General features: G+C 43.6%; 1 protein-coding gene across 1 annotated transcript in view; it reads right to left on the bottom strand.

Moving 5' to 3' along the window:
• The window catches only part of mcf2la (mcf.2 cell line derived transforming sequence-like a), a 38724-nt gene extending 14350 nt beyond the window's left edge, over positions 1–24374 (bottom strand). The window contains 6 exon segments of the mRNA XM_030779550.1: positions 42–158; positions 1847–1966; positions 9146–9236; positions 11862–11976; positions 14952–15035; positions 24138–24374. Of these exon segments, the coding sequence (XP_030635410.1) occupies positions 42–158; positions 1847–1966; positions 9146–9236; positions 11862–11976; positions 14952–15035; positions 24138–24210 (600 nt within the window). The 5' untranslated portion in view covers positions 24211–24374.
• Between the last annotated feature and the right edge of the window lie 3276 nt (positions 24375–27650).

The following is a 27650-nucleotide window of genomic DNA, read 5'->3' as shown; positions in this document are numbered from 1 at the left end:
TGGCTGTAATCAGAAAGTGTGTGGTGGAGGTGAATACTCACGGTGCGGTGAGAGATCCATTTCTCATGGCAGTACTCCTGAGTTCCACCCAGCTCCTGTGTCAGCTGAGTCCGGTCAATGTAACTATGGAGCTCAGTCACAGAACTGAGCATTATCACCTACAACAGACACACAAACACCCATATTATCATTATCACCTACCACAGACACACTAACACCTATATTATCATCATCGCCTACAACAGACACCTATATTCTCATTATCACATACAGCAGACACACAGACACCTATATTAACATCATCACGTACAACAGACACACAGACACCTATATTATCATTACCACCTACAACAGACACACAGACACCTATATCATCATTATCACCTACAACAGACACACAGACACCTATATCATCATTATCACCTACAACAGACACACAGACACCTGTATTAACATCATCACATACAACAGACACACAGACACCTATATTATCATTACCACCTACAACAGACACACAGACACCTATATCATCATTACCACCTACAACAGACACACAGACACCTATATCATCATTATCACCTACCACAGACACACAGACACCTATATTATCATTACCACCTACAACAGACACACAGACACCTATATTATCATTACCACCTACAACAGACACACAGACACCTATATTATCATTACCACCTACAACAGACACACAGACACCTATATCATCATTATCACATACAACAGACACACAGACACCTATATCATCATTATCACATACAACAGACACACAGACACCTATATCATCATCATCACATACAACAGACACACAGACACCTATATCATCATCATCACATACAACAGACACACAGACACCTATATTATCATTATCACATACAACAGACACACAGACACCTATATCATCATCATCACATACAATAGACACACAGACACCTATATCATCGTTACCACCTACAACAGACACACAGACACCTATATCATCATCATCACATACAACAGACACACAGACACCTATATTATCATTATCATCTACAACAGACACACAGACACCTATATTATCATTATCATCTACAACAGGCACACAGACACCTATATTATCACTATCACAGACAACCAACACACAAACACCTATATTATCATTATCACAGACAACCACCTCACAAACACATACATTATCATCTATGGCAAACATCAGATCCTGTCATTCACGTACAGAAACACCCTTGTACATACGAACAGATACACACTCGTACACATATACGGATACCGCTAGTGCGTTAACTACTGTATTTTAGAAATCTCAGATTATTTAACAGTCATGGAAATATTCCATTAACCAAAAATAGTCTCTTTTGTTGTATTTTATCATCATATAGTTTTAATGAACAGTGTGCCAGTGTCAGGCATATTCACACAGACATACACACACAGAGACACTCATACACACCCACCTGCACCCCCACACACACTATCACTATCACATACCGAACCTCACGAGGGTTCATCCTTTCTCTGAGTCAGACAAATTGAGCTTTTATCATTCATTTCCATTCTCATTTGCTGGCTGACTGCACAGGACCATTTCTCATTTACAGAGAACAGCAGTACTGAACTCAGCTCCATTACAACTCTAATCACATCACACACACACACACACACAGTGTTTCACTGATAGAGAACATGCCACGTACGGCTTGTCTCTCTCACATGGAGATACACATACTCCTTCTGTTTCTCCCTCAAACACATAGACACATTGTCTCTCTCCCTCTCTTTCTCACACACACACACATACACACAAAGCTCCAGGTTTTTGGAGTGTACATACCGGCACCTTCATTTTGAACTCATCTTTGTTCAGCTTAAAGAGGAAGTCGGAGAGAGCCCTCTGGAACAGTGTGGTGGGTCTTAACACCAGCACCAGCTGCAGGTTGCCTGGGAACGCGCCCTGTGGAACAGGAAGAGGAATACAGGTCAATTCACACTGATTCATCCACAATCCACACAGCAATGACATCCCAAAACCTTATGAAACTCAAAACCACACTGGTGCTTTATGACTGGGGTTCGGCCACAAAGGTGGAGTGGGGTTTTTTTTTGTTGTTTTTTTTTGCTGCATGACAGGTCAGCAACTGCTTTTGAGGGGCATACACACTGTCGCGTAGCACGGCAAGACACACTCACACACATCCATACACGTACACCCACGCACACACAAAACAAAATCTATATCCCATTGCCATGGTAACCCTACTCCTCCAGAGTTGCTGGTCCATGCAACAATGGTCTCCCTTCTCCCTCCCTCCCTCGCTTTCTCTTTTCTCTCCCCTACCTTCGCCCCCCCCCCCCTCCCCTCCCCGAACGCCTGAATAGACGGCCCCTCATAGACTTCACATGTTTACAGACTCTTCATTAAAATGCCTCCCAGAGGGTGGTTTCATCTGATTAAATATTCATCATCTAATCAATACTCTCTCCCCTAAACACAGGAGAGGCGCTGCTCCTCTTCTCCGGTTTCTTTTTGAGCGACTGCGGGGAACACCGCAGTTACAGTTACTCAGAGGGAAACACAATAGCCGTTAAAGGCTGTGCTTTTAAAGACTGGTTAGGAGGAAAGTAAAGCTGATTCCAGATCAGTCTAAACCGTCGTGTACAAAACTCAACACGGACTACCGTATGACTGTTACTTTAGCACTAGCCGGTGGAAAAAAATGGTTAGAATATAAATAATAGAATATAAATCTCTGAAGTCCATGTACGTCAGTGCTTGTTCTTCAATTCCACACAGCGTTTATTAGTTTTCATTATGTGTGTGAAATTGTGTCTAACTCAAGACTGTCTCTCTGTCCCCATTTGCATTATTTATGAGTTGGCAGAAAAAGACCGAGAGGGATTTTTCGGGGTTGCTGTGCACGTGCCCAATTTCCATTTGGACTCGAAGAAGAAGAAAAAAAAAATATCAGCTTGGTTTGGACAGTAAATATGTAAAAGACGTATGTATTTTAATCGCACGCGTGCGTGCGCTGTATGGTGTTGTGTTGTCTAGCGTTAAACCGCTAGGTTTGCGAAATTTCCAAGACGCGCTGCAATTTTAACCGTCAGACCCATGAATGTTCTTGGACCCAGACGGAGACTGCGAGTCCCTGTCACGTCTGTTCAATCTGCTCTGTTTAAACAGCTCCAGCCGCTCTTGCTTTTCAGGCAAAAAAAACAAAAAAAACAAAACCAAAAACTGGGCTCTTTCTCTTTTTTTCTCTCCCGCGTTTCTTGGACGGCCGCATTGTTTGTTTACACTCTGCTAAACAATTAAGAGAGAAATGGGGAAGCAAGAGCCGATTCAATGGCGTGTTAATCAGAATAACACCGCGGTGTCCCTAGATGGACCTGAACACAGAAAAGCAACGCGTGTGAGTAATTAACCTGAACACCTGACAAGCCTCTTCACTCTCTCTCTGTCAGGGGACACTGGTTCCGAAGACTCATATCAGTTCCCTTTCTTATTTCACTTACCCCTCTTCTCTTCTATTCAGTTCTTTTTTTATTGTTTGTTTGCTTGCTTGTTTTATTCTTAAAAAAAAAACAGCATTTTCATTGTATTTCATACAACTAATAACATTTTCTCACATCATTTAAGATTGTGAACTTGTTCGATTGTTCTGAATCTGATGCTTCCTTCACCAGCCAAAGGGTCAGGTTTTAACATGCATTTCTGCACTCACACTAACATTAGTTATGTCCTGGAGGCCCCGCGTTTGATGCTAAAGGTCATTTAACCACCCTAAAATGGAGGCAAGCTCCTGACATCTGACCTCAGATTTCCATGACAATAACCTGTTCTATTCATGCCGACTGCCCAAGCTTATCCTGAACAAGCAAGCAATAACAGCAGAAGCTGGAAGGGTGGCCCTCACACACACACACACACACACACACACGTACAACACATACACACACACACACACACACACACACACACACACACACACACACACACATCCCATATCCCATTCCTGTAGGTTTTATTAAGCCCATTTTCCTTTATATGGGACCTCATCTAAAACACATATTTGAAAAGAGAGTAGATTTTGTATGGCATATTGACGCTTTGGATCTGATTTCACTGATTGTGTCTTTGAATAAGAAATCCATATTCTCATTGTGAACGTTCAGGTTTAGAAAGCGCATTATACTGCAGAGAGTCTATCTGTGTTTGTGTTGCCCATCACAGGCGACACAAACACACACACACACACACACACACACACCATCTGTTCCCTCAGAGGTCAAAGCCCAATAACATACAACCATATGCAACATATGTACTGTTTTCACCTCTTTCTCTCTTTTCGTCCTGTCATCTCTCACTTACTCTGTCTGACAGGGGGTTTTGGGGTAAAGGGGGAGGCAGAAAGGGGGAGAGAGAGAGAGAGAGAGAGAGAGAGAGAGAGAGAGAGGGGGAGAGAGAGATAAAGAGAGTGAGTATGAATGAGTCTGACATGCTGCATATTTCTCCATGTTTTCTCCACAGTGTTTTCACACTGCAACCCTTCCTCCACACTACCACAGTCCTGTGACTCAGTGTATGTGCTTCTGCTTGTGTGTGTGTGTGTGTGTGTGTGTGTGTGTGTGTTTGCTGTAGAGAGAATTACGACTTCTCTCTGCAGTGGTGTATCAGTAAGCCTGCTGCTTCTCAGAGACCTGCTGCAAATCATACTATAAATCGCACACACACACACACAAGCACGCACACACACACACAAACAATTCACTGTTTCTCCCTCACACATTGACACAAACAGGTGATACACAGCTGATACACTGAAACCCTGCTGACGCACACGCTTTCCTTTATCCATTTTTCTCTTACACACACTTCTCTCACACACACCTCAGAACACCGAAATGATTTCCATACAAGTGCAGCCTGTTTACCAGTGTGTGACTGTGTCTGTATTTCTTAGCCCAGGGTGGATGTGAGAGCAGGGGAGGAAGAAGATGCTATGTGCTCACTCAGCTTGTGTATGTGCGTGAGTGTGCGTGTGTGTGTGTGAGTGAGAAGAGATGTTGTGTGTTAAGCGTGTGTGTGAGTGAGAGACGGAGAGGGGGGGGTGGGGGGACATGTTCCATGTTGTTTAAGGAGGTGGAAGTCTCCTGGGACCAGCTGCCATCACGCTGATACACCACTGCTCTAATCAGCATCAGACTGCACACAGTCTCTCTCTCTCTCTCTCTCTCTCTCACACACACACACACGCACACACACCACACCACAGACAACAACACAGGGCAGGATTAAATTAAAAAAATCTCTCTCACGCACACGCAGACAGACACACACACACACACACCTCTAATTCTCTAATTGAATCAAACCACTTTACCCAAATTACAGGCACAGCCCAAATGAATGACACAAAACACCAAACACACACACACACACACACACACACACACATTCAGTCTGTCCATCTCCAGTTCCCTCACAGGCTTCAGTAATGAGTGAGAGTTCAAGCCAGTGACCCACAGTCATATGTCCCCTGTTTCCCTCAATGACCTTTGACCTCATATTACTGACCCCAGAGGACGGCTCTCCCATCGCTTTCATACATAACTCACCCCCATGGATGAGGATGACTGTTCCCTTAGCGCTGTTTACACCCAACCCACACACACACACTCACACACACACACTCACACACACACTCACACACAGACCCCTCCTCTCTCACACAGTGTAATCCAATGAGCTGTGGCCAGACATAATGAGTTTGCTTTGACATAGATTGTGAAGAGGACTATGATGGAGTAACTGGGGTTGCAGGACTACAGTTGGTTTATTATATTCTGTACCAGTGGCCTGTAGCAGATAAGCTCATACTGACTGTGTGTGGTGAGGATTCATCTTATTTCTACTGAAATATCTCACGCACTTTGCAGAATATAATTTGATCATAATCTCTGTGTTTTATGGTCATACGCGCTTTAACGGACATTTGGGTTTTGTTTTGTTTTTTTTTATCAGTCTCATTTTTCAGCAGTCATTCATCATACTTGTCAGAAGAAGCACTGTTTACAGTAAACAGGTTTGTCTGTCTGTGTGCGTTCTGAGAATTTAACCTAATATCCTACAGTCTAAAGGTCCTTAAAACAAATCTGACACATTCAGATGCACACACTTTACATACACAAAATCACACTGTCACCCTATATTTACCTCCTTTATTTACTGCGTCATGAGGTAAAGTCTAAACATAGACTTAGAAAACATAGAAGAGAAGAGGAAGAGATGAGAGCAGAGGTATACAAACTGAGGGAGAAGATAGTCTGAGATTCTGAGGGAGGCAATTAGTCCAACCCTCTTTCATTCATTTCCATTCATTTCAAATGGTTCTTTTTGTAAAAAACCCGATGGCACGCTCCATGGCATCACTTCCCTCGGTTTAAATTAATTTTCCTTCAGTGAGGGCAGAATTCAGGACCGCCTCTACAAAGAGACGGCGGCTTCTCTCTTTGAGGACATCGAGACGTCCCTTAACAACCTCCCTGGGGAGGACACAAAGAACAAAGACAGTGAGAGAGAGAGACAGAGAGAGAGAGAAAGAGAGAGATAGAGAAGCTTAGGTCATCAGAAGGAGGCAAGGATTGTAACCACCCAGTATGATAGGAGCCAGAAGCAAGTGAAGTGATGCTAGTCTCTCAAAGATGACAGCTCCCCCCCAGACAGGGTGAGAGGAGCAGAGAGAGTGAGAGAGAGAGTGGAGAGACTACTCCTCAGGTCAGAGTGAAGAGGAGGTGCCCATTAAACATTCCTTCTGCACATACCATCCTTTCATTCAGTGAAAGACAGCTGTTCTGTTTTAGGGTTTTTTTCTTTTATAATATTTAAACAATGCCTTTTTTTTTTTTGGATCATGTTTAAATTAGAGTCACGTAATTATGAACGCATGGATGTGGCTACAATGAGATTACTTATGTTTGTCCTTTGACACACAGTCGCTCTATACATATATTTGCATGACATAACTAAAATGATTGTGAGTGTGTCTTTAGGGTAGAGGAAAAAAAATCATGACTGGTTTGACACCGTAAATATGACGGTGATACCGGTGTGTATTCTTGTAGAATTCCCAGCTAAGCTGAATTGGAAAAGATGTTTATCTGTGTCCAATTATCATACATTAGCATGTATTTGCATACATTAACAATGCCGAAAGTGCATTGGATGTGGCCATATGGGAACACTAATACCAAAGGATACCCTGGGTCTCTGCATAGTTTGGAGAAGAATGACTGGGAGCTGTCCACATTCTGCTGGTGCTGAACACTTGATTCTTAAGAAAAAAAACACCCTAATGCACCTACGTTAATTAGCAAATATGTTAATTTAGTGTAAATTTACTGCTAAAACAGTCAAAGAGGCTTTGAGCCTATTTTTAAGAATCGTAATGATTATTTTCTTGTACTGAGAATCAGTTTGAAAATGTATGAAAATTGGTCTGCGAGCACATGGCAAAAAAATATTGCATGGAATCCCTTACAGCCACAATAAACTAAAATTACCCACAATCCCTTCAAGAGCAGCTGCAGCACTGACAAGCTCTTCCAATCTGCCACATGCACCCAGAGATAAAAGAAGAGACAGGCATGCAGGCTGTGAATGAGTGAGTGAGTGAGAGAGACACAGAGAGAGAGAGAGAGAGAGAGAGAGAGAGAGAGAGAGAGAGAGACAGAGAGAGAGGGGGGAGAAAGAGAAAGAGAAAGAGAGAATTTTCTTTCAGGAAACGTGTGACTGCTACAAGGAAAGCAGGTGTGAAATGGAAGGTGACAGAGGAAAAAGGGAGAAAACAGAGGGAGGGGGTGAGAAGACAGGAAAAGAAAAGACAGGAAGAAAGCGAAAGAAAAAGAGGCAGAGCACTGTATGGTAATCCACAGCCGCTGCTCTTCACTCTGGACTCAGAGAGCATGTGAAGAGAGACCACACGGAAGAGAGACAAGAAAGAATGAAAACTCTCCTCCTCTCTCCAGGTGAATGAAAAAGTGATAAATGAAAACCAATGACATATTCCAGCAGAAACAGGCTATATCAGTAACTGGCCAAAGCCCCCTGTATTATAAGTACCAACAAATACAAATCCCAGAACAAACCACAACAAACAAACAAAGAATAGATGCACAGCTACAAGAATTTATCAAAATAAAAGTATTAATACCTATTGTGAACATATTAATGAATATATAACAAATGTGTTGTAACGCTCTGTTCCACTGTGTGATTAGTGAGTAGGGAGCATTTGGCAGTAGCATGTTAAGAGTGGTGAGTAATTCTTTTTTGATCTTGTGTGTTGTCTTAAACAGTAGTATAGTCAAACTGTCCCAGTAAACCCCTCTAATCTGATTAACACACTGCTCTTTCCCCTACTGACCAATATGGCCATTCAGGGCCTGACAATGCCAAAAACTCATCTTACTCACTGCAGGCAGCCCAGAAGCAAAATGTTACCAACAGAACCCCCCCCCCCCCCAAATCATAACAAAAAACCAAAACAATGACAAAAGCCACAGTTTCATAGAGGAATACTGTCTGTCTGAATATGAATGCTGTACCTCACATTCTGTTAATGAAGGAATACGAGCCAATTTAACTTTTAAATGAGTGCACCTAATTGGTTGCTCCGAAAATGGAATATTTATGATAAATGTTATTAATGTAGTGACTTTTAACATTTTCCAATAATGAATTTGAGACTTACCCCTGACTTTAATAGAAGTGGTACAGTCTGAGTATAAAATATTGAATACTTTAAAAAAAAAAAAGAGAGAGAGAGAGAAGCGACTGTTTGTTGTGATTTGATATTAGATGACAAACTGCCACTTTTACAGCACTGAACATCTGAACACCTGTCAGGACCCACCACCTGTACCTGTGTGTGAGGATACACACCTGCTCCCCTATGCACCTCATAACATACACACACACACACACACACACACATACTCCATGTCATACTAAAAGTTACAAAACACACAACCAGAAAGAGACAGTGAGAGAGCGAGAGAGAGAGAGAGAGAGAGAGAGAGAGAGCGAGAGGGGGGACAGACAGACAGACAGACAGACAGACAAACTCACCGCGATGCGTAGCAGGGTCCCCTTCACTGATGCCCATCTGTCTTGCCTGCGATCGATGACCAGGATGAAGCCAACTCCTGCCGCACTGAGGCTGTAGACGAGAGGTTCACCGTAACCATGACAGCAGAGCCACAGAACAGCCAAGCAGACAGAGACACAGGAAAAAAAAACACACACACACACACACACACACACACACGGAACCCTCAAAACCTTACCCCTATAGCTTACAACATCCAAAGACTGACCCCCAATGAGGACCTCCTGTCTCCACAGTCCGATACTGAATCACTGTTCCACCACAGAGAGAGATCCAACCACAAGTATGTCATTGACCTTGTGTGTGATTTTTACTCTAAAGCACGCCTCCAGAGAAACACACAGACGTATAAAAAAATGGGGCTTCACAGGCTGTCCTGTATCCGTGGTGATGTGGGTCCTGTATCCGTGGCGACGTGGACGGTGTAACGCTGCTGAGCTGGTTCCTATCAGGGCATCAGTGCTACAAACGGTAGCTCTCATCCAACAGCGGGAGGCTGCTTCTCCATGGTTACCAAAACACTCAAGTACCCAGAGCTCCAAGGATCCTTCCTCCTCCTCTCCCCCCCCACCACCACTTTAAGACCCTTTTTAAATCCCAGCAACAGCCAATACCTCCACACGTACTGAGCAAGCACGAAGACGCCGCAATTCTTTTTTTTTTCCCACAATACCCTTCAGTAAAACCAGCTCAACCTCCTCTGCATTATCCTATGGGTTTCCTTTGATGTGTTCTTTTTTTTCCTTCTGTCGCCTTTTTCCTCCCCCTCTTTCTCTCCTTCTCTATCAGTTGGTACTCAGCATCTCAGGCTTTGCAGTGAATGTCGACCTTCTGTTTACGGCTCCATTCGAACGAGTGCCACAGCCTGGGACCATGAGAGCAGCAAGCGTCTGCCTCCCCGCTCATTCCAACAGCCAATCCTGCAGCTAGGCATCAGGTGCTTCCTTCCAGCCTATCACAGCCCGGAGTGAGGCTGACGGACAGCCGGGGTTGCTGGCTCACTTGAATTGCTAATGCAGAAGGGTGGGCGGGACAGAGGTGTTGATTGATAAGATAGGTTCCACCCCCCAGAAGATGCTTGGCAAAGGACAGCAATTAATGCCCTCGTCATTTAGATACCGCCATAACAGTCACACACACACTCTCTACGCTTCCCTCCCCCCCCTTTCCCCCCACTCAAAAACTAATGAGCTCATCTCTTTTCTTTCTCTCTGAAAATCTCTCCCCTGTTTCTCCACCCTCCCTCTTCTCTCCTCTCCCCCACAACAACCCCCCCCCTCCTCCTACCCTCCGTCTCTCATTCCTACCTCTCTCCATCTCTCCCTTTAGCCCCCCCCCCCCCCCCTTCTCCTCTTGTCCTCAGTCTCTCTCCCCTGCCGCTCGCCACACTCACTCAAGCGCTTTGCTTCCAGTGTGGTGAAAGGCAGAGGAGAAGAGAGGAAAGGAAAGGAGGGAGAATGGAGAAAGGCGAGAGGAAAAAAAAAAAAGGGAGGAGGAATACAATGCGTCTCGCTTATCGGCGAGGAAGAGCACGCGGTACCGTTGACAAGGGTGATGGATGGAGTCGAATAAATCGGCATTAAACACCCAAAAAATGAGATTATAATGATAAATGTAATTACTGCCCTTGGTTTCCTAAAGCCCAAACGCTCCAGAGCGAGATGTTAGAAAGGACCCAGACCCTCAGAACAACGTTGAACTAGAAACACGTACGGGGATCATTTGGAATTCTAAAGAACATAGCTGTAAAACAGAGAATGTATTTTCACTGAATATAATACCAGTAATGAATGATTACGCTTTTCATCTGACTGTAAAAGCACATAACTGGCCCCATAATGCCATGAAATGAACTGTTTGAAAAAAAAATCAAACACACTGATTTTGGAGCAATACAAAAAGTACAAACACATACACTCACATTAATGCACGTTATTAAAACATATTCTCAGTTTAGAAGCTTTATGATTTCAGGCATTAGGAAACCCCCTCTGTCTTAACCCCCCTTTCGTGGTAGCCTGCGGACTCATTTACTGAAGGAATGAAAGGAATTAAAAAGCCATCAGGCCTCTATTTTAGGCCTGCGGAGCTCCAGGCAATTACTCCATCACTCTCTCCAACTCCAACAGCTCCAATTCCTCATGGGGCTACGCTAGCATAACCATTATTTCATTAAAGCTCTCCCCAAGGGAAAAGTAAATAGGATTTTTTCATCAACGGGGAAATAGAAGATTAGTGAATATTTAAATGCACCAATGAACTTTGAGGACTGGCTATCGAGCATCAGTGTACTCGAAAAATATATTTGCTCAAACAAGTCTTAAGAAATACCCAGATGAATAAAGCGTCTCGGTATGATTTCACTGGTACATACACCGGGAACAAGTAATCAGATCGGTAAATTACTATTTCATAATCATACGAGCATTAATTAGCTATTAAAACAGATATCCAGAATGAAAATGAATCAGGCGAGTCGGTCAAGCGCCTCACACATTCTGCCACATTCCGAATTGGTTTCGAGAATCACAAAAAGCCTAAAGTATTGCACTACAGCGACACCTGCTGGCAAAACCACAGTATCACTGTTGTGTATCTTGAATCTGCACTCGGTGCGCTATTGCAAAGGCGATGCAATAGCACTATTGGGAATAGAATTTGAGGCAAGAGACTGACCTGGGAACGCTGGTGAGGTACGTCAGCACATTGTGGAATTCCTGCTCCTGCAATTCACCGAACGCTGGAAACTCCGGAAAGATGATGATTGGACTGCCGTTCTCCCCGCGGCCTCCTGGGAGATTGAGATTAAGACAGAGATTAATGTTTCCTCATTCAAAACCAGTTCAGATTGATCTAAATTTGATCTGTTAGTCATGCCTACTGTGAATATTGATACAAATCACATTCAAAAGAATTACTGCAATTTTATAAAACCAGGACTTCCCACAAGGGGGCACTTACACATCTCAGTCTGAGCCTTTAGCAAACGAGACAAAATGGTCGATTCAGTAATTCTCAGTGATACAAACAAACCGCAACTTTGCCGGTTTATAACCATGCCTCCAGTGAACGGGTTACCCTTGACTTTTAATACTCCCCCTTTCTAATCAACACCTTCACACAAACAAAGCCCAATGAGTCGATATCATTGCTTTAGGCTCTCTCCATCTGCTTTGGCACATTTTTGGGACTAATGACTTTGGCTCGTGTGGTTTAATCATCTTGATCGCACATGGTGTAAAATGAACCCAGAGAGGATTATGAATATGATGCATTATACACCCACAGGGGAAGGTTTTCTGCCACCTGACAGGTGCGCTATAGCCTGATGAAAAGCGGTAGTGAGGCTATGGGAAAAGAAGTGATGGGTGAGAGGTATCGATGTTGCGACCTTTGTTGGGTAAAACAGGGGCTCAAGTCATATATCAGCGTGCGAAGGCGACACAAGGGCAAACCTGGCGAAGTGTGTTTGGCAGTGGCGTTGCTATGATTAATTCCAGGAGTCATATCCACTGCACCAGAGAGAATGGACACATTAACGTCCTCTTGTGTGCGCATCTCTATTTACACATTCTCTCTCTCTCTCTCTCTCCCTCTCTCTCTCTCTCTCTCTCTCCCCCCCCTACACACACACACACACACACATTGTGCAGACTGGTAAACATTGGGAGAGGGTATTGTTGCCCTATTTGTCACTATCAGTCGAGCAGAACCAGAGAGTCCATCTGCTATGTGAGAGAGAACGTGCTGAGAGATGAACTATGGGAGGGTGCATAAGGTTAATTTGTTCCTCTGTTACTATTGTAAAATGACCTTCATACACGCACGCACACACACACACACACAGGGAGAGATAGAGAGAGAGAGAGAGAGAGAGAGAGAGAGAGAGAACACAGTGATATCATATGGGGGAGGTACACAGTATACAAAATGAAATGTCAATAGACTGCCTTTCGACCTTTCTGCTCCTGTTCTAAATGCAAACACCACACGTGTTTCCCAACACACAAACGGTTCCCTATGTAATGGAGCTGGAAACGGGAAGAATCTATTGCAATGGGCACAATGTATCCCCCCCCACAAAAAAACAAAAACAAAAACAAAACAAAAAACTCAATCATTTTGTGTGTGGCTGATTACACGCTGTATTTCACACAGCCAGGTAAACGTTTTTTCAATCCAATGTCTCTTTCCCAAAACAGCTGTGTAGGCTTGTTCTTCTGTGAAGTCATAAAATGGAGGTTCAAAAGGAAACACTAAGTAAGGAAAATTAGTCAAGCAAACAAACTCTGTGACAATTACAAGTCTATCATTTACTCAGGGCGGGGAACTCAAGCATGTAACCAGCAGCTATAGGAACCCTGTGTAATCCTGGGAAAATAAACCTGAACACAGCTAAACACACACACACATACACACACACCTCTCATACACTTAGAGACATGAGATTTGTGTACAGAGGAGTGTGTTTATGATAAATGAGACAGAAATATTCAGAGAACCTGTAGTTTCCCTTGAGTGTTTAGATATCGAGAGGAAATCAGAATGATCTGGATTTTAGATTTTAGTGGATAAACATCCTGAGTGTAAGACCTTGAGACAGGTCACTTGCACGCTCACTGTTGCTTACTCGCATGTACACACACACAGACACACAGACACACACACCCCCCAAAATCAAAAGGTCAAAAAGTCTAAAAGTCAAAAGGGGGACATACCAAAAAAAACTGCCACGGTACAAACTAACCACAGGTCTTAAATACAGATCCAGGATTATCAGCCAATAAAAACAGAGCTTGAAGTTCCAAAACAACCACACTGGCTTCTGATGAAACCATGGCAACCACACAGTCTGGGCATGCACAAAACAAGCCTCTCCAAGCACTAACACTTTGTGCCCAGAGTATGAGTGGACTCTCACGGAGGTCCAACATGGCCCGGCCGTCTGTCAAAAACCCACTCGATACAGCACAGCAGCCTGGGCCTCCGTCGCTAAGCGCCGTTGTCAAGCCGATCACCATGACGATAAATAATTCAGCCCCAGTTTCCTATCATAGATTGTCTAGGGTAACCCGAGAAGGGCTCCTATTTGGGTCGGGAACGGAGTTGTGACCGAACAGAGCTTGTAGGGGAGGCACTTGGGTTTCCGTGGCTCTGTGTGTGTGTGTGTGTGTGTGTGTGTGTGTGTGAGCACCAACGGTTGCAGTCTTACTCTAACTGGCAGTCAAAATGCAAAATGAGCACTTTTATAAATATGCCATGCTGAATGAGCACTGGTCGTCATATAAGCTACTATATTTGTAACCTGACGCATCGTACTGAATCAACGTTGGCTTCATCATCGTGTGGACTTGTCTGTGTCTATTTATACGGACATATCGGTGCTAAAGGGGAAGTATGTGGACTAGGCTTGTTCCCTCGCAACCTGATTCACATATCCTGGTCACCATTTCATCAAGTATTCACCTTCCCATCACTGCAGAGGTGACCACATGAGGAACAAGCCATTGGAAAATGTTAGACGAAACACACTGAAAATGGATGACGGATAAAGAAAACCGTCCGGATCCAGTCTTCTACGTTAGTTTCCTTGACCCCCCCATTCTCCTCTGGTCAAATGCACCAATTGCAAAAGGGAAGGTCAAATTAAAGCAAACAAAGAAGCATGTTCTCTACCTGAGTTTAGAGTAAATATAGATTAATAAGCCAGGGCTAGAGGGACTTGTCTCAGTGTTGGGGATTGGAAGCGGAGTGAAGAGTGTTTACCTGAGAGGAAAGCGAAGCGTTTCCTCAGGTCGGGCCCGATGTCGGCCGCACACAGGGGGCTGGTCTCCTGCTGCATGATCTCATCTGTGGAGAGAAAGACAGAGACAGTCAGAGCACAGCTCACATAGCACTGGGGTCTCTCTGAACCAAGAAAAGACCCTTACAGACACCTGCAAAACCACCAGAATTAATCTCTGAATTGCGTTAAAGAGCTCACGAGAGGTGCCGGCATCAGCGGGAGATACCACCAACCCCCACATCTTCACTCCCGACTAAAAAAAAAAAAAAAACACCCCTTATATCCTCTGAGCTTTATTTACATCATGTGTTACTACCTCTCCCCTAGGAGCCAAATACAATGACAACCCAACACAGGGGGGGTGTGTGTGTGCGTGTGTGTGTGTGCGTGTGGTGGTGGTGGGGGGGGGGGGGGGGGGGTGATAGCTGCTTGATTTCCACTCTGAATCAGGAGAGAATGGATTAGAGTAAGCAGCTTTGGTGGCCAGGCTCGGCTGCACCAGCAGGAGGAGAGCAGGTTTGTGTACGGCCCTCCGTGTTGCTATAGCGATGACATTGGTAGATGCAAAAGGTAATACAGAGGTCACCATTAAAAAAAAACCCCAAAAAAACCCAAACACAACGCATACTCCAATATCAGCTGAATGAGTTGAATGAAATTTCTACATTTACCTAAAATGGGTGAAATTGTTTTATAGATCAAGCAATGAGGCAGGCATTAGTATATCTGTAATGTGAACAACACACGCTGTATTTGTGTGTTGCATGCCAACTCCGAGCTTGTAGGTGCCAGATCAAGTGTCTTCGCGCTGCGTCAGCTCATTAATATAACGTCCTCAACATCTCATACTGATGCACAACACCACAAGTAATGGGACCACATTTCCATTCGGTGAGCCCTGTGTCAGAACGATTTCACAGGAAAACCTCTTCATTTGAGAGCGTTTCAGGGTAATGGTGGATGAAAGATGAACATGCGATTTGAAAATAACATTGTTCTAGCTAGCACAACATCCTCCCCTCAGGCAAACAGAAGATTCTTAAAATAGCTGGGATTCAGAACCAAACAAAACTAACATCTACTGACTGCAAACCTTTCCAGTTCTCTTGAAGGGTGGACTATAATGAGAGAAAATCTTTGACATTACGGTGAAGTAATTGGAATACATATGCAATCCAGCATAGAGCGAACTGTCTTTGATTAAAGCGATTATGTACATTTGTATTGTGTTATTGTTGGTAAGACAGTATAAGGATGAGTATCCAGGACTGGAGCATATTCAGACAAAAAAATGAAAACACAAATGTCTTCAGAGAAAGGACAACGGGAACAGCTGTACAACAGACACAATAAACCCACCTTCAACAAATGTCTGGCAAAGGTCCTATCAGTAAAGGCCATATCACTGTGTAAGGCAACCCACAAATACATGTAAACAGGCACACAAAGACACACACACATTTGTCTTCACATCCTCCTGGGCATTTCCCACCATTTTATTGTACCTCAAGACCGATAATGTGACCGTACAGGAATGTTATGAAACTTTCTGAATAAGTGATGCTTTTTTGAAAAAAAAAAAAAGGTCACGAGCACATGTGGTTTGTATGACACCACTAGAAACTACATCACACACATTTCTCTTTCATATTCCATGTGGGAACTCCCCCTGACTTTCATTTTCCTACAGCTGAGGATCCTCACACTTATCTTTTGGTACTTTAAAAACAAAACCAAAACGAACAAACAAAAATCAAACAAACTAACTAACTGACGAACTAACTAACTGACAGAACAAGACGAAAAAGTCTTCAAAACGGGAACCTGCAAATGCCTGTCCACCCAGGTTTCCCTTATCAGATACTTAAATCCTCAGGCAAACTAGTACTGGTTCACATGAGGTTATGAAAAGCAAGAGGATATGAAACCTCAAAATCCTAAAATGCATACCCGTACGCACAGAAGCATAAACTTAATCAGCAATATTTCCTGCGGCATCTAAACTGCAGATGACTCACAGTCACAGATATTCTTTTAAAGGATGCACTAAAACCAAACACGCAAAGACAAAACACAGTTAAACAGAAACAAGCTGAAACAACAGCTTTATCAAATCACGTCTTTTCCTACGCTTCCTTCAGTTGTAATGCATATCAAACTCCTGTGACTAATGTTGACAAGAGATAACGAAAGATCAGAGAGACAAAATGCGCTTCCTCCGATACGTCCATGTGACTGAAACCGCTAACTGAATCTGCCAAAGACAACCAAACACAGCCAATAACTCGGTGGCCGAGGCTAGAGGAAGAGCCAAAAGGAAGAGCCAAAAGGAAGAGCGGAGAAAAAGCGGGGAGAAGGAAATAGATAGGATGACAGAGACGTCGCGAAGAGAAAAATAAGATTAAGCTGCTCGGTAAGAACACCTAAAGCTTGGTATTAGAGATTCAGCAAGCTCACAAGAAAGTCTATCACCAGATTCTACACACGCACGCGGACGCGCACGCAAACAGCCAGCGTGTTTTCAAACTGCAAAGTCCCTGAGAAAGAAGTTTCAGAACACACCAACGGCCTATCACACTCTTTCCAACAGAAAACCACAGCTGAATGTAAATCTCTTCCAAAATGAGTATCATTTCTTTTTAGGGGCCCAGTGTTTACTAAAACAGTTCCGTCTCCATCAGCGTGTGGACAAATAAACCATAATAAACATTTTATAATAAGCAGTTAGGTGGCCATGCCCTACCCAAAACCTCAAAGACAAAAACTGTCGTCGGCTAACCTGCCATTAGCATCGGCCAGTGACGTAACATGTCAAACTTGTACTTTGTGATGGTGATGTCACTGGGTGACAGGGTTTAAAAAACCATGTTTGGGCTTGTTGACCAAGTTTTCCCAATGACCAACACTCACAGCTAGCCTGGAGAAGAGATTTGTCAGTGGAGATCAGCAGAGGTGTAAGGGTGCGTTTGTTTTTACCAAACCATTCAGTGGCCCTACGGACATTGGGTTCGGTATATCAATGAACAAAATAAATTTGCACTGGGCAAAGGTTAGTGCATGAGTCAAAGTGCAGCCTACACGTGATGGTATAATTTTCACATGGACAATAGCTTATATGGGTCAACAGATCACGTTATTGTTCCAGTCCCCGAGTGCTTTAAAACAACCTACAGATTCTCGCTTATTTAACAAGCTAATGTTAAGGCAATACCTGTGCCATATGCTATTTAATATTGTCTGCTCCAGTGCATAAGTTAACTTTGACAACAGGGCACTATGTTAGCCTGCAGATTACCATTTGGGCTTTTCCACTTTCTGCTGTCGCCTAACGATAACGTACCGAAAACCGCGGAGCATACCGAACTGTGAGTGCTGTGAAGCATTACGCCCTTTGTTGTCATATATATAGCCTAAAAATGAATGTTTTATGGGCTACAGACACAAACAATGGTTAGAGACTCTGAAGGAACTGAGAAAGGCAAAACATGATTAGCCTGTATGCATCATTACACTTAGACCAAGCGAGAGACCAGACGAGGTTACTCTTAAACCAGCTGACAAGGGGATCCAGAGGGCCTAAGGTCAAGCATTGTGACACTGAGTGTGGAGACACCAAAGCTAGATAAAATTCACCACCTAACCCATTCATTCTAATTCAAAACAATAATTCAAATTTGAGTTGGGAGGTGGAAAAAATGTTGAGTAAATTAATCCGGACCTGAACTGGAATTATAAACAGCTGAAATTTGGGGAGCGAGTATTGATTCCACACTCCAGCTACTGATGTTGAATTGGACTTTGGTGTTTGAGTGGAGAGAGAGAGCAGTGCTGTTCAAATACATTTTAATAAAGTTTCTAGAAAGCAGTTTCTCAAGTGCAAAGTGAATAATTCACACAAACTAAGTTTGTTTTGCGTAGGGCAAATGAAAACCATTTGAAATTTAACCATGTATAAAATACTTTTTGACATACTGAATTAAACACGTGTTTTAAAACAAAATATTTAACGAAGTACGCTCCGTTTCATATATTCAGAAATTTCAGATAACACTTCTGTTGACTGTGGAATTTTGCTGGATTCCATAAAATTGAATTCTGCCTCCTATAATTCTAAATCAGTTCTAAATCTACATCTTCAACTCTAGTGTTAATTCCAACTCCATTTCAAATTCCAGGAACTGAACTGGTATTAACCATGAATTCAACTCAATTCAGAATGGATCTCAACCCTCACAATGATGTAAAGCAGTGTAGGAGCCAGGCAAGACCATGGCATCAGTGTGAGGACCAATATGCATAACCCAGCCCACTTGATACTCTCTCAGATTCAACAACACACGCCTTAGGTAAAAAAGCAAGTAGCTCGAATATCATTTCCCCAGGAACCTACATCCTGATTGACATCTTCCTTGTACGCCTATTTATGATGAGAAAATCAAACATAAGACAGAACACTGATGAATTGTGACATGACAGTTGTTTAGCCTTAAACTTCACGTGAAATCAGTCTGTTCTCAGAACAGGTTTCATACCATGAAACACCAACCGCCAAAACCACCTTTGCCAACAGTGCTTTCCCTCGTAGCACCTTTCTTATGACGTCACTGACCAAAGACGTACATCTGCTACTGAGTGCCATGTGATGACATTTGAATCTTGGCCAGGACCCTTACAGCTCTGCACACAGAGAGAGCAAATGTAATCCCTCTTCTCCTAAAGAGCATTGAGAGAGGGGGGGGGGGGGGGGACCCTTCACCTGTGAATCAGGAGACACCTGTCCCTGTAGCTGCTTCCATGCTGAGCCTCTGAGGTTAAGTGAAGATTCTGGATTTGAACTATCGGCTCACACGATCAGCAAGCTGGATTGGAGACCAAGGCAACTCTTGTTTATCACCAGAAAGGGCTTTAAACTCTACTCTGTACCGCCACTGACTATTCACTACTCAACCCCGCCGGGGATGTTTCCTCTTATCAGTGCCATACAGAGGAGGACATGTTCAATTCTGAATAGCCCTGCTCCAGACTGACAGACATTTCATTTATATAAACATAAGCAAAAACACTGACCCCCCCCCCCCCCCCCCCCCCAAAGATAATAAAGCATTTATTTCCACAGCTGTAAATCAAAGTGTCCCGTCAGACGAGTTTGCTTTAGATAAAGACAGAGGAGTTTTAACTGCCACTCTGGGATAGATGCCAGTTTTCCTTTTTATATTGCTGGATGCAGAATCATTTGGGCACAACTGCATCAATGACATGACAATAGCACCCCCCCTTCCCCCACCCCAAACTCCAATTCAGCAGTTGGTAAAAGAGTTACGAAGGTTCACCAACAGACCCACGCTTTGAAAACAGAGGCCAGTCTGGTGTGACGGTTCAGTCTGTCCAACAGAAAACACCAAATGACAGATTTACTAAAGCCTCTGGCACGAACCAGTAACAGAGTCCACTACGGGTTCAAAATGCGGACCATGACCAATCCATGGGCAAGTTCTGAGTTTGCGGATATTTAAAAATGCACCGAGCTCTTTGTTTATCTAGTCCAGACTGACGACATACATGTTAAGACTCGATCCCGGGGGGGTCCACAATGACACACATTCTCATAGACACAACACCCATCTCTCAATGCCTTTTTCACCACCAAGTCTCTCAACATGTCCAGCCTTGCTATTTATCAACACACACAGACACACACACACACACACACATGCAAAACTCCAAAAGCTCTGCTTCAGTGCTAAACAAAATACCCTCACATCCGCGCACCAAAGAAACCAAAGACACAGCCTATAGAACCCCCTTCTCGTCTAAACCCGCTCTGGCGGCCAAACGCTGCCGACTGCTCATTCAAAACGAGATCAGCGCTGGAGAGCGTTTTGCATTCACAGAAACAGGGGGAGGGTAGACACTCAGTCTTTAATGGTATTCAGCAGAGAGAGACGAGTATTCTTTACAAATACCTACATATTTGATGCCAAGACCCGGATGGGTTTAACTGTGACTGAAGGACAATACAGGCTCTATAGTTGGGAATCAGTGAAAAAGATCACCATCCAAAAAAAAAAAAAAAAAAAAGAAAAGGAAAAAAAAAACAGACTTTCAGTGTCTCTTTGGAAAGTAGTATCTCAGGCTGAGTGAGGTTTTTTTTTTTTTGTGATATCAGCGCTCCATTCATCTAGATTAAGAAAATATTCAAAAAAAAGAATTCAAATTTAACCTGCCTTTCCAAGACTCAGTTCTGAATATTGTACAATTGCATTAAGTTTTTGAAACGCCTCACCTTGGTCAATGACTGGCTTTCAGACACAGGCGCAGAAACGCGGCATCTTTGCAACTTCGCTTTGCTTGTGTTTCAACTATCTGCATTATTAACAGGTGAGTGTAAGCCACAGTGGCATATAAGTATCAACACTGCACCATTCCAAGAAAGAAAAACACAATCATATGGCATGCAAAGGAGACATTGTTCCTTTGTTCTTACCTCACGTTGCCGGAGGCAATTGTGTTAAACACATGTTACCATCTTGTAAAAGCCTCTCTGGCTTCTTCGTGCCTTTACATGTCTGAACTTCAAAGTGTGGGTCAGGACACATAGCGTACTCTTAGGCCATTAGCTCAACGCTGATCATGGGTATTCCGACATAACGCGTGAGCTTTGAGTCAAAATGTCGGGACGCACATACACAGACACACTCGTACATGGACACACCCTCCAAAAATATCCCAAATGGCCTAACAGTACTGTTAATATCAGTTTGGAGAATGTTGAGGGTTGGGGAGGGGGGCTTTCTTATGGGTAGGGCACGTTTTGGAATGCAGATATAGACATATGCCCTGTTACCAGTTGGTATGTAAAAGCGCCATATTCATAGAAACAGACCAACCAACTGCTGGCATTATGGTAGCAATTGGCAGCTGCTTTGGTGTGTGTGTGTGTGTGTGTGTGTGTGGCTGAGAATTAGATGGGGGCAGTCCAGGCTCTAATATGGGGTATTACAGCCAGGGTTTATGGAGGCTCCATCTGCCACCGCGCAGGATAAGACTGGTTTGCCAGACCAACGATGTCACCCCCCCCATACACACACACACACACAAAGGAGGAGGGGTGGGCTACCTTGACAACTGGGTCAAATACCTCACATTCCAGTGCCACATTCATGCCCACTGCTATGAGAAAAGAGAGTGGATAGAAAAAGTCTAGTGTTTTGTCTTCGTTTAAATCTTTATTGAGGTCATTTATGGGAAAGCCCAGGGGCAAAATCTCCAGACATTCAAAAGTGCAGGCAAAGGATGCTTCGCTTTAAAAAGAAACTGCTCGTTGAATAATGATGTACAAACCCTTCAGAAATAAGAAATAACATTCATTGGACGATCTTACTTTGTCACTTCATGAAGACATGAATAGTGGTTAGATTGTGGGTAGATTTTCTGCACTGCTGCCAGATTAGCTTCATTTTCTGCCTCTACTGCTCTGTGAAATTGCCCTGAATTTCAGAGGTAGCGGTAAAAAAAAAAAAAGAAAAAAAAGAAGCTAGATCTATTAATAGATTACGCTGGATTAAAAGGCTCTCCCAAATATTTCTCGCCATAATTTCAGTTTGTTTGTGAAACGGCTGGGCCGTATTTAAGAGTCATCTTTATTCCGCCACAGATCTGCCAGCTTACGGGGGAAACTCATTACGCTTAACTGAGGTATTCCCAGCATAACAAGCTCCTGAGCCGGATCCAGACCATAGAACAATGGTTCTGTGCTCCGTGTTGGCAAATGAAACTCCATCCCTGAATGGAAATTGTTTATCACGTCAGGATGTAGACAACACACTACTGTTTAGCCCAGTCAACATTTCTCTCATTCAGGCATCTGTGACAGACCGCGATTGACCCACTGTAAGAGGAATAAAAAAAAAAAGACCAAAAAAAAAAAAAACCCCCAACAACAACAACAAAAAAACCCCCCAAAACGTTGGAGACTCGATGTACTCGATGTAATTATGGCCTAATTATTCATTTTCACCTGTGCCATGTTGTTTTTTTGTGTTTTTTTTTTTTTTTTTTTTTAAAGGGAGGTACACTTCAAATCAATGGCATCAAAGCATCGTTTTATAAAGCCTGAGGCAGGGGAGAAAAAAAAAAAAAAAAGTTGCCACTGACATTACAATGAGACAGACAACTTTTAAATTCCAGGGATGCGCCTATACTTGTTCTCATTAAAGTTGTGTAAACTTCAGCTCTCTGCTGCGTCTCGGTGCTGTGGAGGGTACGAGTGGACCGACGGCACGGCGACACCCATCCAGATTTAGAACCTATCTGAAAGTTTAACCGTAATCCAATTCAAAGTAAAGTGCCCAGACTGAAGTGACACCTTTCGAGCCAGCGCAGCAGAGGGATGTAGAGATGGCTTAAAGCCCTGTTTATGCCGACGCCTCTCCATCTGGCCGGAGCCCACAGACAGGCAGGGACACCGTTCGCATTCAACCAACGGCTGCCACACACGCAGACACGCACGCACAAAACCAGAAACTGTATAGGGAGAATGTCAAAGGGAGAGAGAGAGAGAGAGAGAGAGGGGGGTGGAGTGGGAAGGGAAGATTTACTTTCAAAATTTTCCCCTGTCTTTGTTTTCTCTGGTAAGTCAACAACTTCTGGGCAAACAGTAACCGACCACTGATAGTAAGCAGAGCAATGAGAGGACCTCGCAAAACAACACAGGGGAAAAAAAAACCCAAAACCTTCTACGCAAAACAAAATGATACCGACTTGCAAAAAAAGCAACTCAAATTAAAACAGAAAAAACGTTTCAAATACAAATATACTGAACTGAGACTTTCACTTAAACAATCAACACACAAGATCATGAATTACTACACCAGCAAAACTTGTCAGAGAAGGCTTGGGAAAAGTCTTATAACTTTTACAACTGTTCTAACTGAAATGGGAAACAGCCGACACAGGGGAAGCAATAAGGACTTACGAAATAATAACGCAAATATGAAGACGTATTCGCTGCCACAAACTGTGGTCGAGGATAACCCCCCCCCTCAAAGTCTCTTTTCTATACTTCCACCATGACAGTCTGCACTTATCACATGAATACATTAAGAAGACAGGGACAAAACAAGAGTTTTCCGATTTAAGCCCCGTATCTGCAGGCAAAAAGCGCATACCTGTGGTTACTTTCAGCCGTAGCCATAACCTGGTGATGTCTTGGCAGAGCAGGGACACTCGGTTGAGCGCCATCCTGACCAGAGTGCACCTTCCTCGGTCATTCACACTCAGTGGCCCCCTAGCTGGGCACTTTGATTCTCCTTACAGTACTGCCATGACCAGAGCACTCAAACAGCATACACACACGTCCATCTCTACTCACACACACACACGCATGCACTCTCTCTCTCTCTCACACACACACACACACACACACGCACACACTGGTGGATGGTCCAACTCCCCCTGCTTCGGGTTACACCTCCTGCTGCTTTCCCACACACACACACACACACACACACACACATATGAACACAGATTCTCACACACACACCCTCGGATACAGGTAGAAACAGCAGACCGGTTGGAGGAGAAAACTGAATTGCTGGAGGCAGCCGTACTGCAGCCAGATGTAATTCCGTCAGAGCGGAGAGAGGGAGGCTAAGCCTACACACACACACACACACACACACACAGAGGAACTGTGTACGTTAATCGCCTGGTCGTAAGCAGGCAGGTCTGAGAGGGCAGAATCCAGGGGGGGGAGGGCTGGTTAGCATGGGGCCAAGTCCCACCGTACGTCACACGCCTCCCTGCTGACTCCCTTTTGTCTAATGCTGAACAACCAATCAGAATGCATCAGCGACCTCACAGGAGAGCACCTGCAACTTTCCACACTAAAGCCTCCACTTCAGCACCAGAGAGAGAGTGAGAGAGAGAGAGATTAAAAACACTGAACGTTTTTAAAGAAATAAGAGATAAGGAAAGAGGAGTGGGTTGTGAAGCCAAAACACAGCAGGAGAGGAGCAAACACATTTAGTCTGACACTCTCTCTCTCAAACACACACACACACAAATACACACACTGAAAGACCTCTAAAACAGGGAAACTCACTGAATAGTGTCAGTGAGCTCCCCAAACATTCCATAGAACTGCTGTCAATAGCTCTATATTCTTGTATTCAGAGCCTGGGAAAGCCACACACGCTCAAATGCATGCAGGCGGGCACACACACACACACACACACACACAGACGCTCTGCGTCCCAGACTAGCGGGGACCACCTGTTTGAAGATGCAGACAGAGCAGGAAGAGGCTGTTGAAGAGAATTAACGCTGCTCTCTGCTTGTGTGAGGAACTTTTGATGACTCTCAAAAGCCCTCAGGGCACAGCGAGAGGGACAAAGAAAGGAGCGAAAGACTGACGGAGGAGGGAGACGGAGCTGACAATTCAAATGTTTTTTCCCCTTCACCCGCGAGATATCAAGACAAACAGTTTCACGCAAATGCATCACCATAAACACTAAAGATCTCTGAGGTTACTTTTACGGCTGCTGTTCCTAGAAGACTGGCTTTCTCTTTCAGACACTTTGCTGTACCTCGCCGTAGCTATTTTTAGTGGTCTATCACGTCCGTTAATACACCGTAGAACGTTCTAGAGCAAATCTCCGAGAAGCACCCTCAGCGTGAGATAGGAGAGCGCCTGTCTGTTAAGCCAGTCATCCGTCACACAGCTGTTGTCGACGGCAACGCTTACGTCTCATTTTACACTCTGTGTTAGTACCACTCTCACCTCGCACCACTCTCTCATAACACCCAGGTCACAGGTCATACACAACTAGGGAGGTAACATGACACACACACACACAAAAAAAATCCACACAATCTGTCCAGTCTGGAAGTCCCCTGCCTTCTCTCTCTCTCTCTCTTTCCTTAGATCTCATATCACACTGTACACACCCATCGCCACAAACCCCCCACACCCTTCCGAAACTAACCGAGCGTGTCGCGCGGTATGTTAAGGATGGATGGAGGGTCCAGACGGTGTTTTCATGGAGGGTTTTCTTCCCACGTATCAGTGACAGTTTCTAAGAGGAGGCCCACTCCTTTTTACCTCGGGACACCGCGGATATGAATTACAGGTGCGCTACAGGTCTGGTGGGAACAGAAACCAGCAGGAAATGAGTACAGTGGGAATGGAAGCAGGGGTGGGAAAATTAGGGGGGGGGGGGTTGATTAGCATTTTCTGACGAGCATTCTTTCAATGTTCTGCCTCATTTTTGTCATATACGCGCTGTCTTCAATACTTTCCTGTGTTCCACATTTTAACAGTATCATATGTACCACCTTTTAAGACAGACTGACTTCAAATAAAACAATACAATGAGGAAAGTCTAGGTTACATTTATTTGTAATGCATGCATCTGACCATTTGAATAATGTCATCAGAGACATGCTCCCCCCCCCAATCATGCTATACGCTAAACATATGCTAGGCTGAAGGTTAGCGTTAGCCTCAATTCAACCTCTTGCTGAAAGTCAAATAGTGTACCACAGTAAATTATTAATATAGTGGGACTTGTAATTTTCAGAACACACCATCATTCTGCAGTTTTTGAGTTGGTCTAGCCAAAAGCACAACACTTCTCAGCAAAGAATGTCAAATATATCACAAAAAAAAGCAGGATAAGGTGTAAAATCACATCTTTGAATTCACTACATTCATAAGAAAAACAAAGGCCTTCAGTCAAATTAGATAAATCACGTATTCTAGTACCACAACATTATTTAAGCTTTCCAGACAAAATGATTTTAAACTACTTCTTTAGGTGTTGCTATTCCTTCTGTTGTTTACCCTGGCCTACTAATTAAAGACTGTTGAGAAACAGATGTGTTTCTCCTCCTCCAATCAGAGACATGGGCTGGCTGGCAGAACCAATGGCCAGTGGGATTTCCAGACCAAGAGTTTAGAACTAAACAACCAAACTGTGGTCCATCTGAATCACAATGTTTACGTCTGTCTGAGATCCTGGCAGGTGCAGGCCCATAGCTGTCTGGCAATTGAAAATAGATTAGCAGTTTATTTATTCCTCCAGATAACAACAGGTCTGATTGAACAGGAAGCATATGGTTATACTCCATGGCATGTTCAAAGGGATCCAGACCTGCTCGGGAGACTGATCTGTTTTGAGCTTCCTGTCCCAAGCCCTAGCCTGTCTCTGACCCTAACAACGGTTTGGGAAAAATGGAAACCGACGAATTACCATAAATAAAACACGAAACCACCAAAAACAGCTCTCAAACAATGTCAAATAGGAAATTTACATATTTTTAAATGTTTTCCTGGAAATTGAAACAGACCAACAGACTTTTTTTTGTGAGTTTATGCAAAATATATATTACCACTTTCAGACAGGGACAGGGCATCAAAGTCAAATACCTTTAACTATAATCCATACTTAAGAATTTCAATGAAGGACTTGTCACCTATGTATTTCAATGCATTATTTGAACTAATGTTTTTTTCATCTAGTTTCATTTTCATATTTAGTGGGCCAACAAGAAAATACCCCCCCCCCCCCCCCCGCAAAAAAAATGAGAATAACAGTTCTAATTGTTTTCCATTTCTCCTATCAGTGTTTATTTCTCAAGGACAAAATGAAGGGCAACGTTTGCATGGGTGTAAGAGTATA

Source organism: Chanos chanos, chromosome 7, assembly GCF_902362185.1.
Source record: "Chanos chanos chromosome 7, fChaCha1.1, whole genome shotgun sequence".
Lineage (NCBI taxonomy): Eukaryota > Metazoa > Chordata > Actinopteri > Gonorynchiformes > Chanidae > Chanos > Chanos chanos.
The sequence above is the reverse complement of the archived record's forward strand: the minus strand, read 5'-3'. Positions and strand labels throughout refer to the sequence as shown.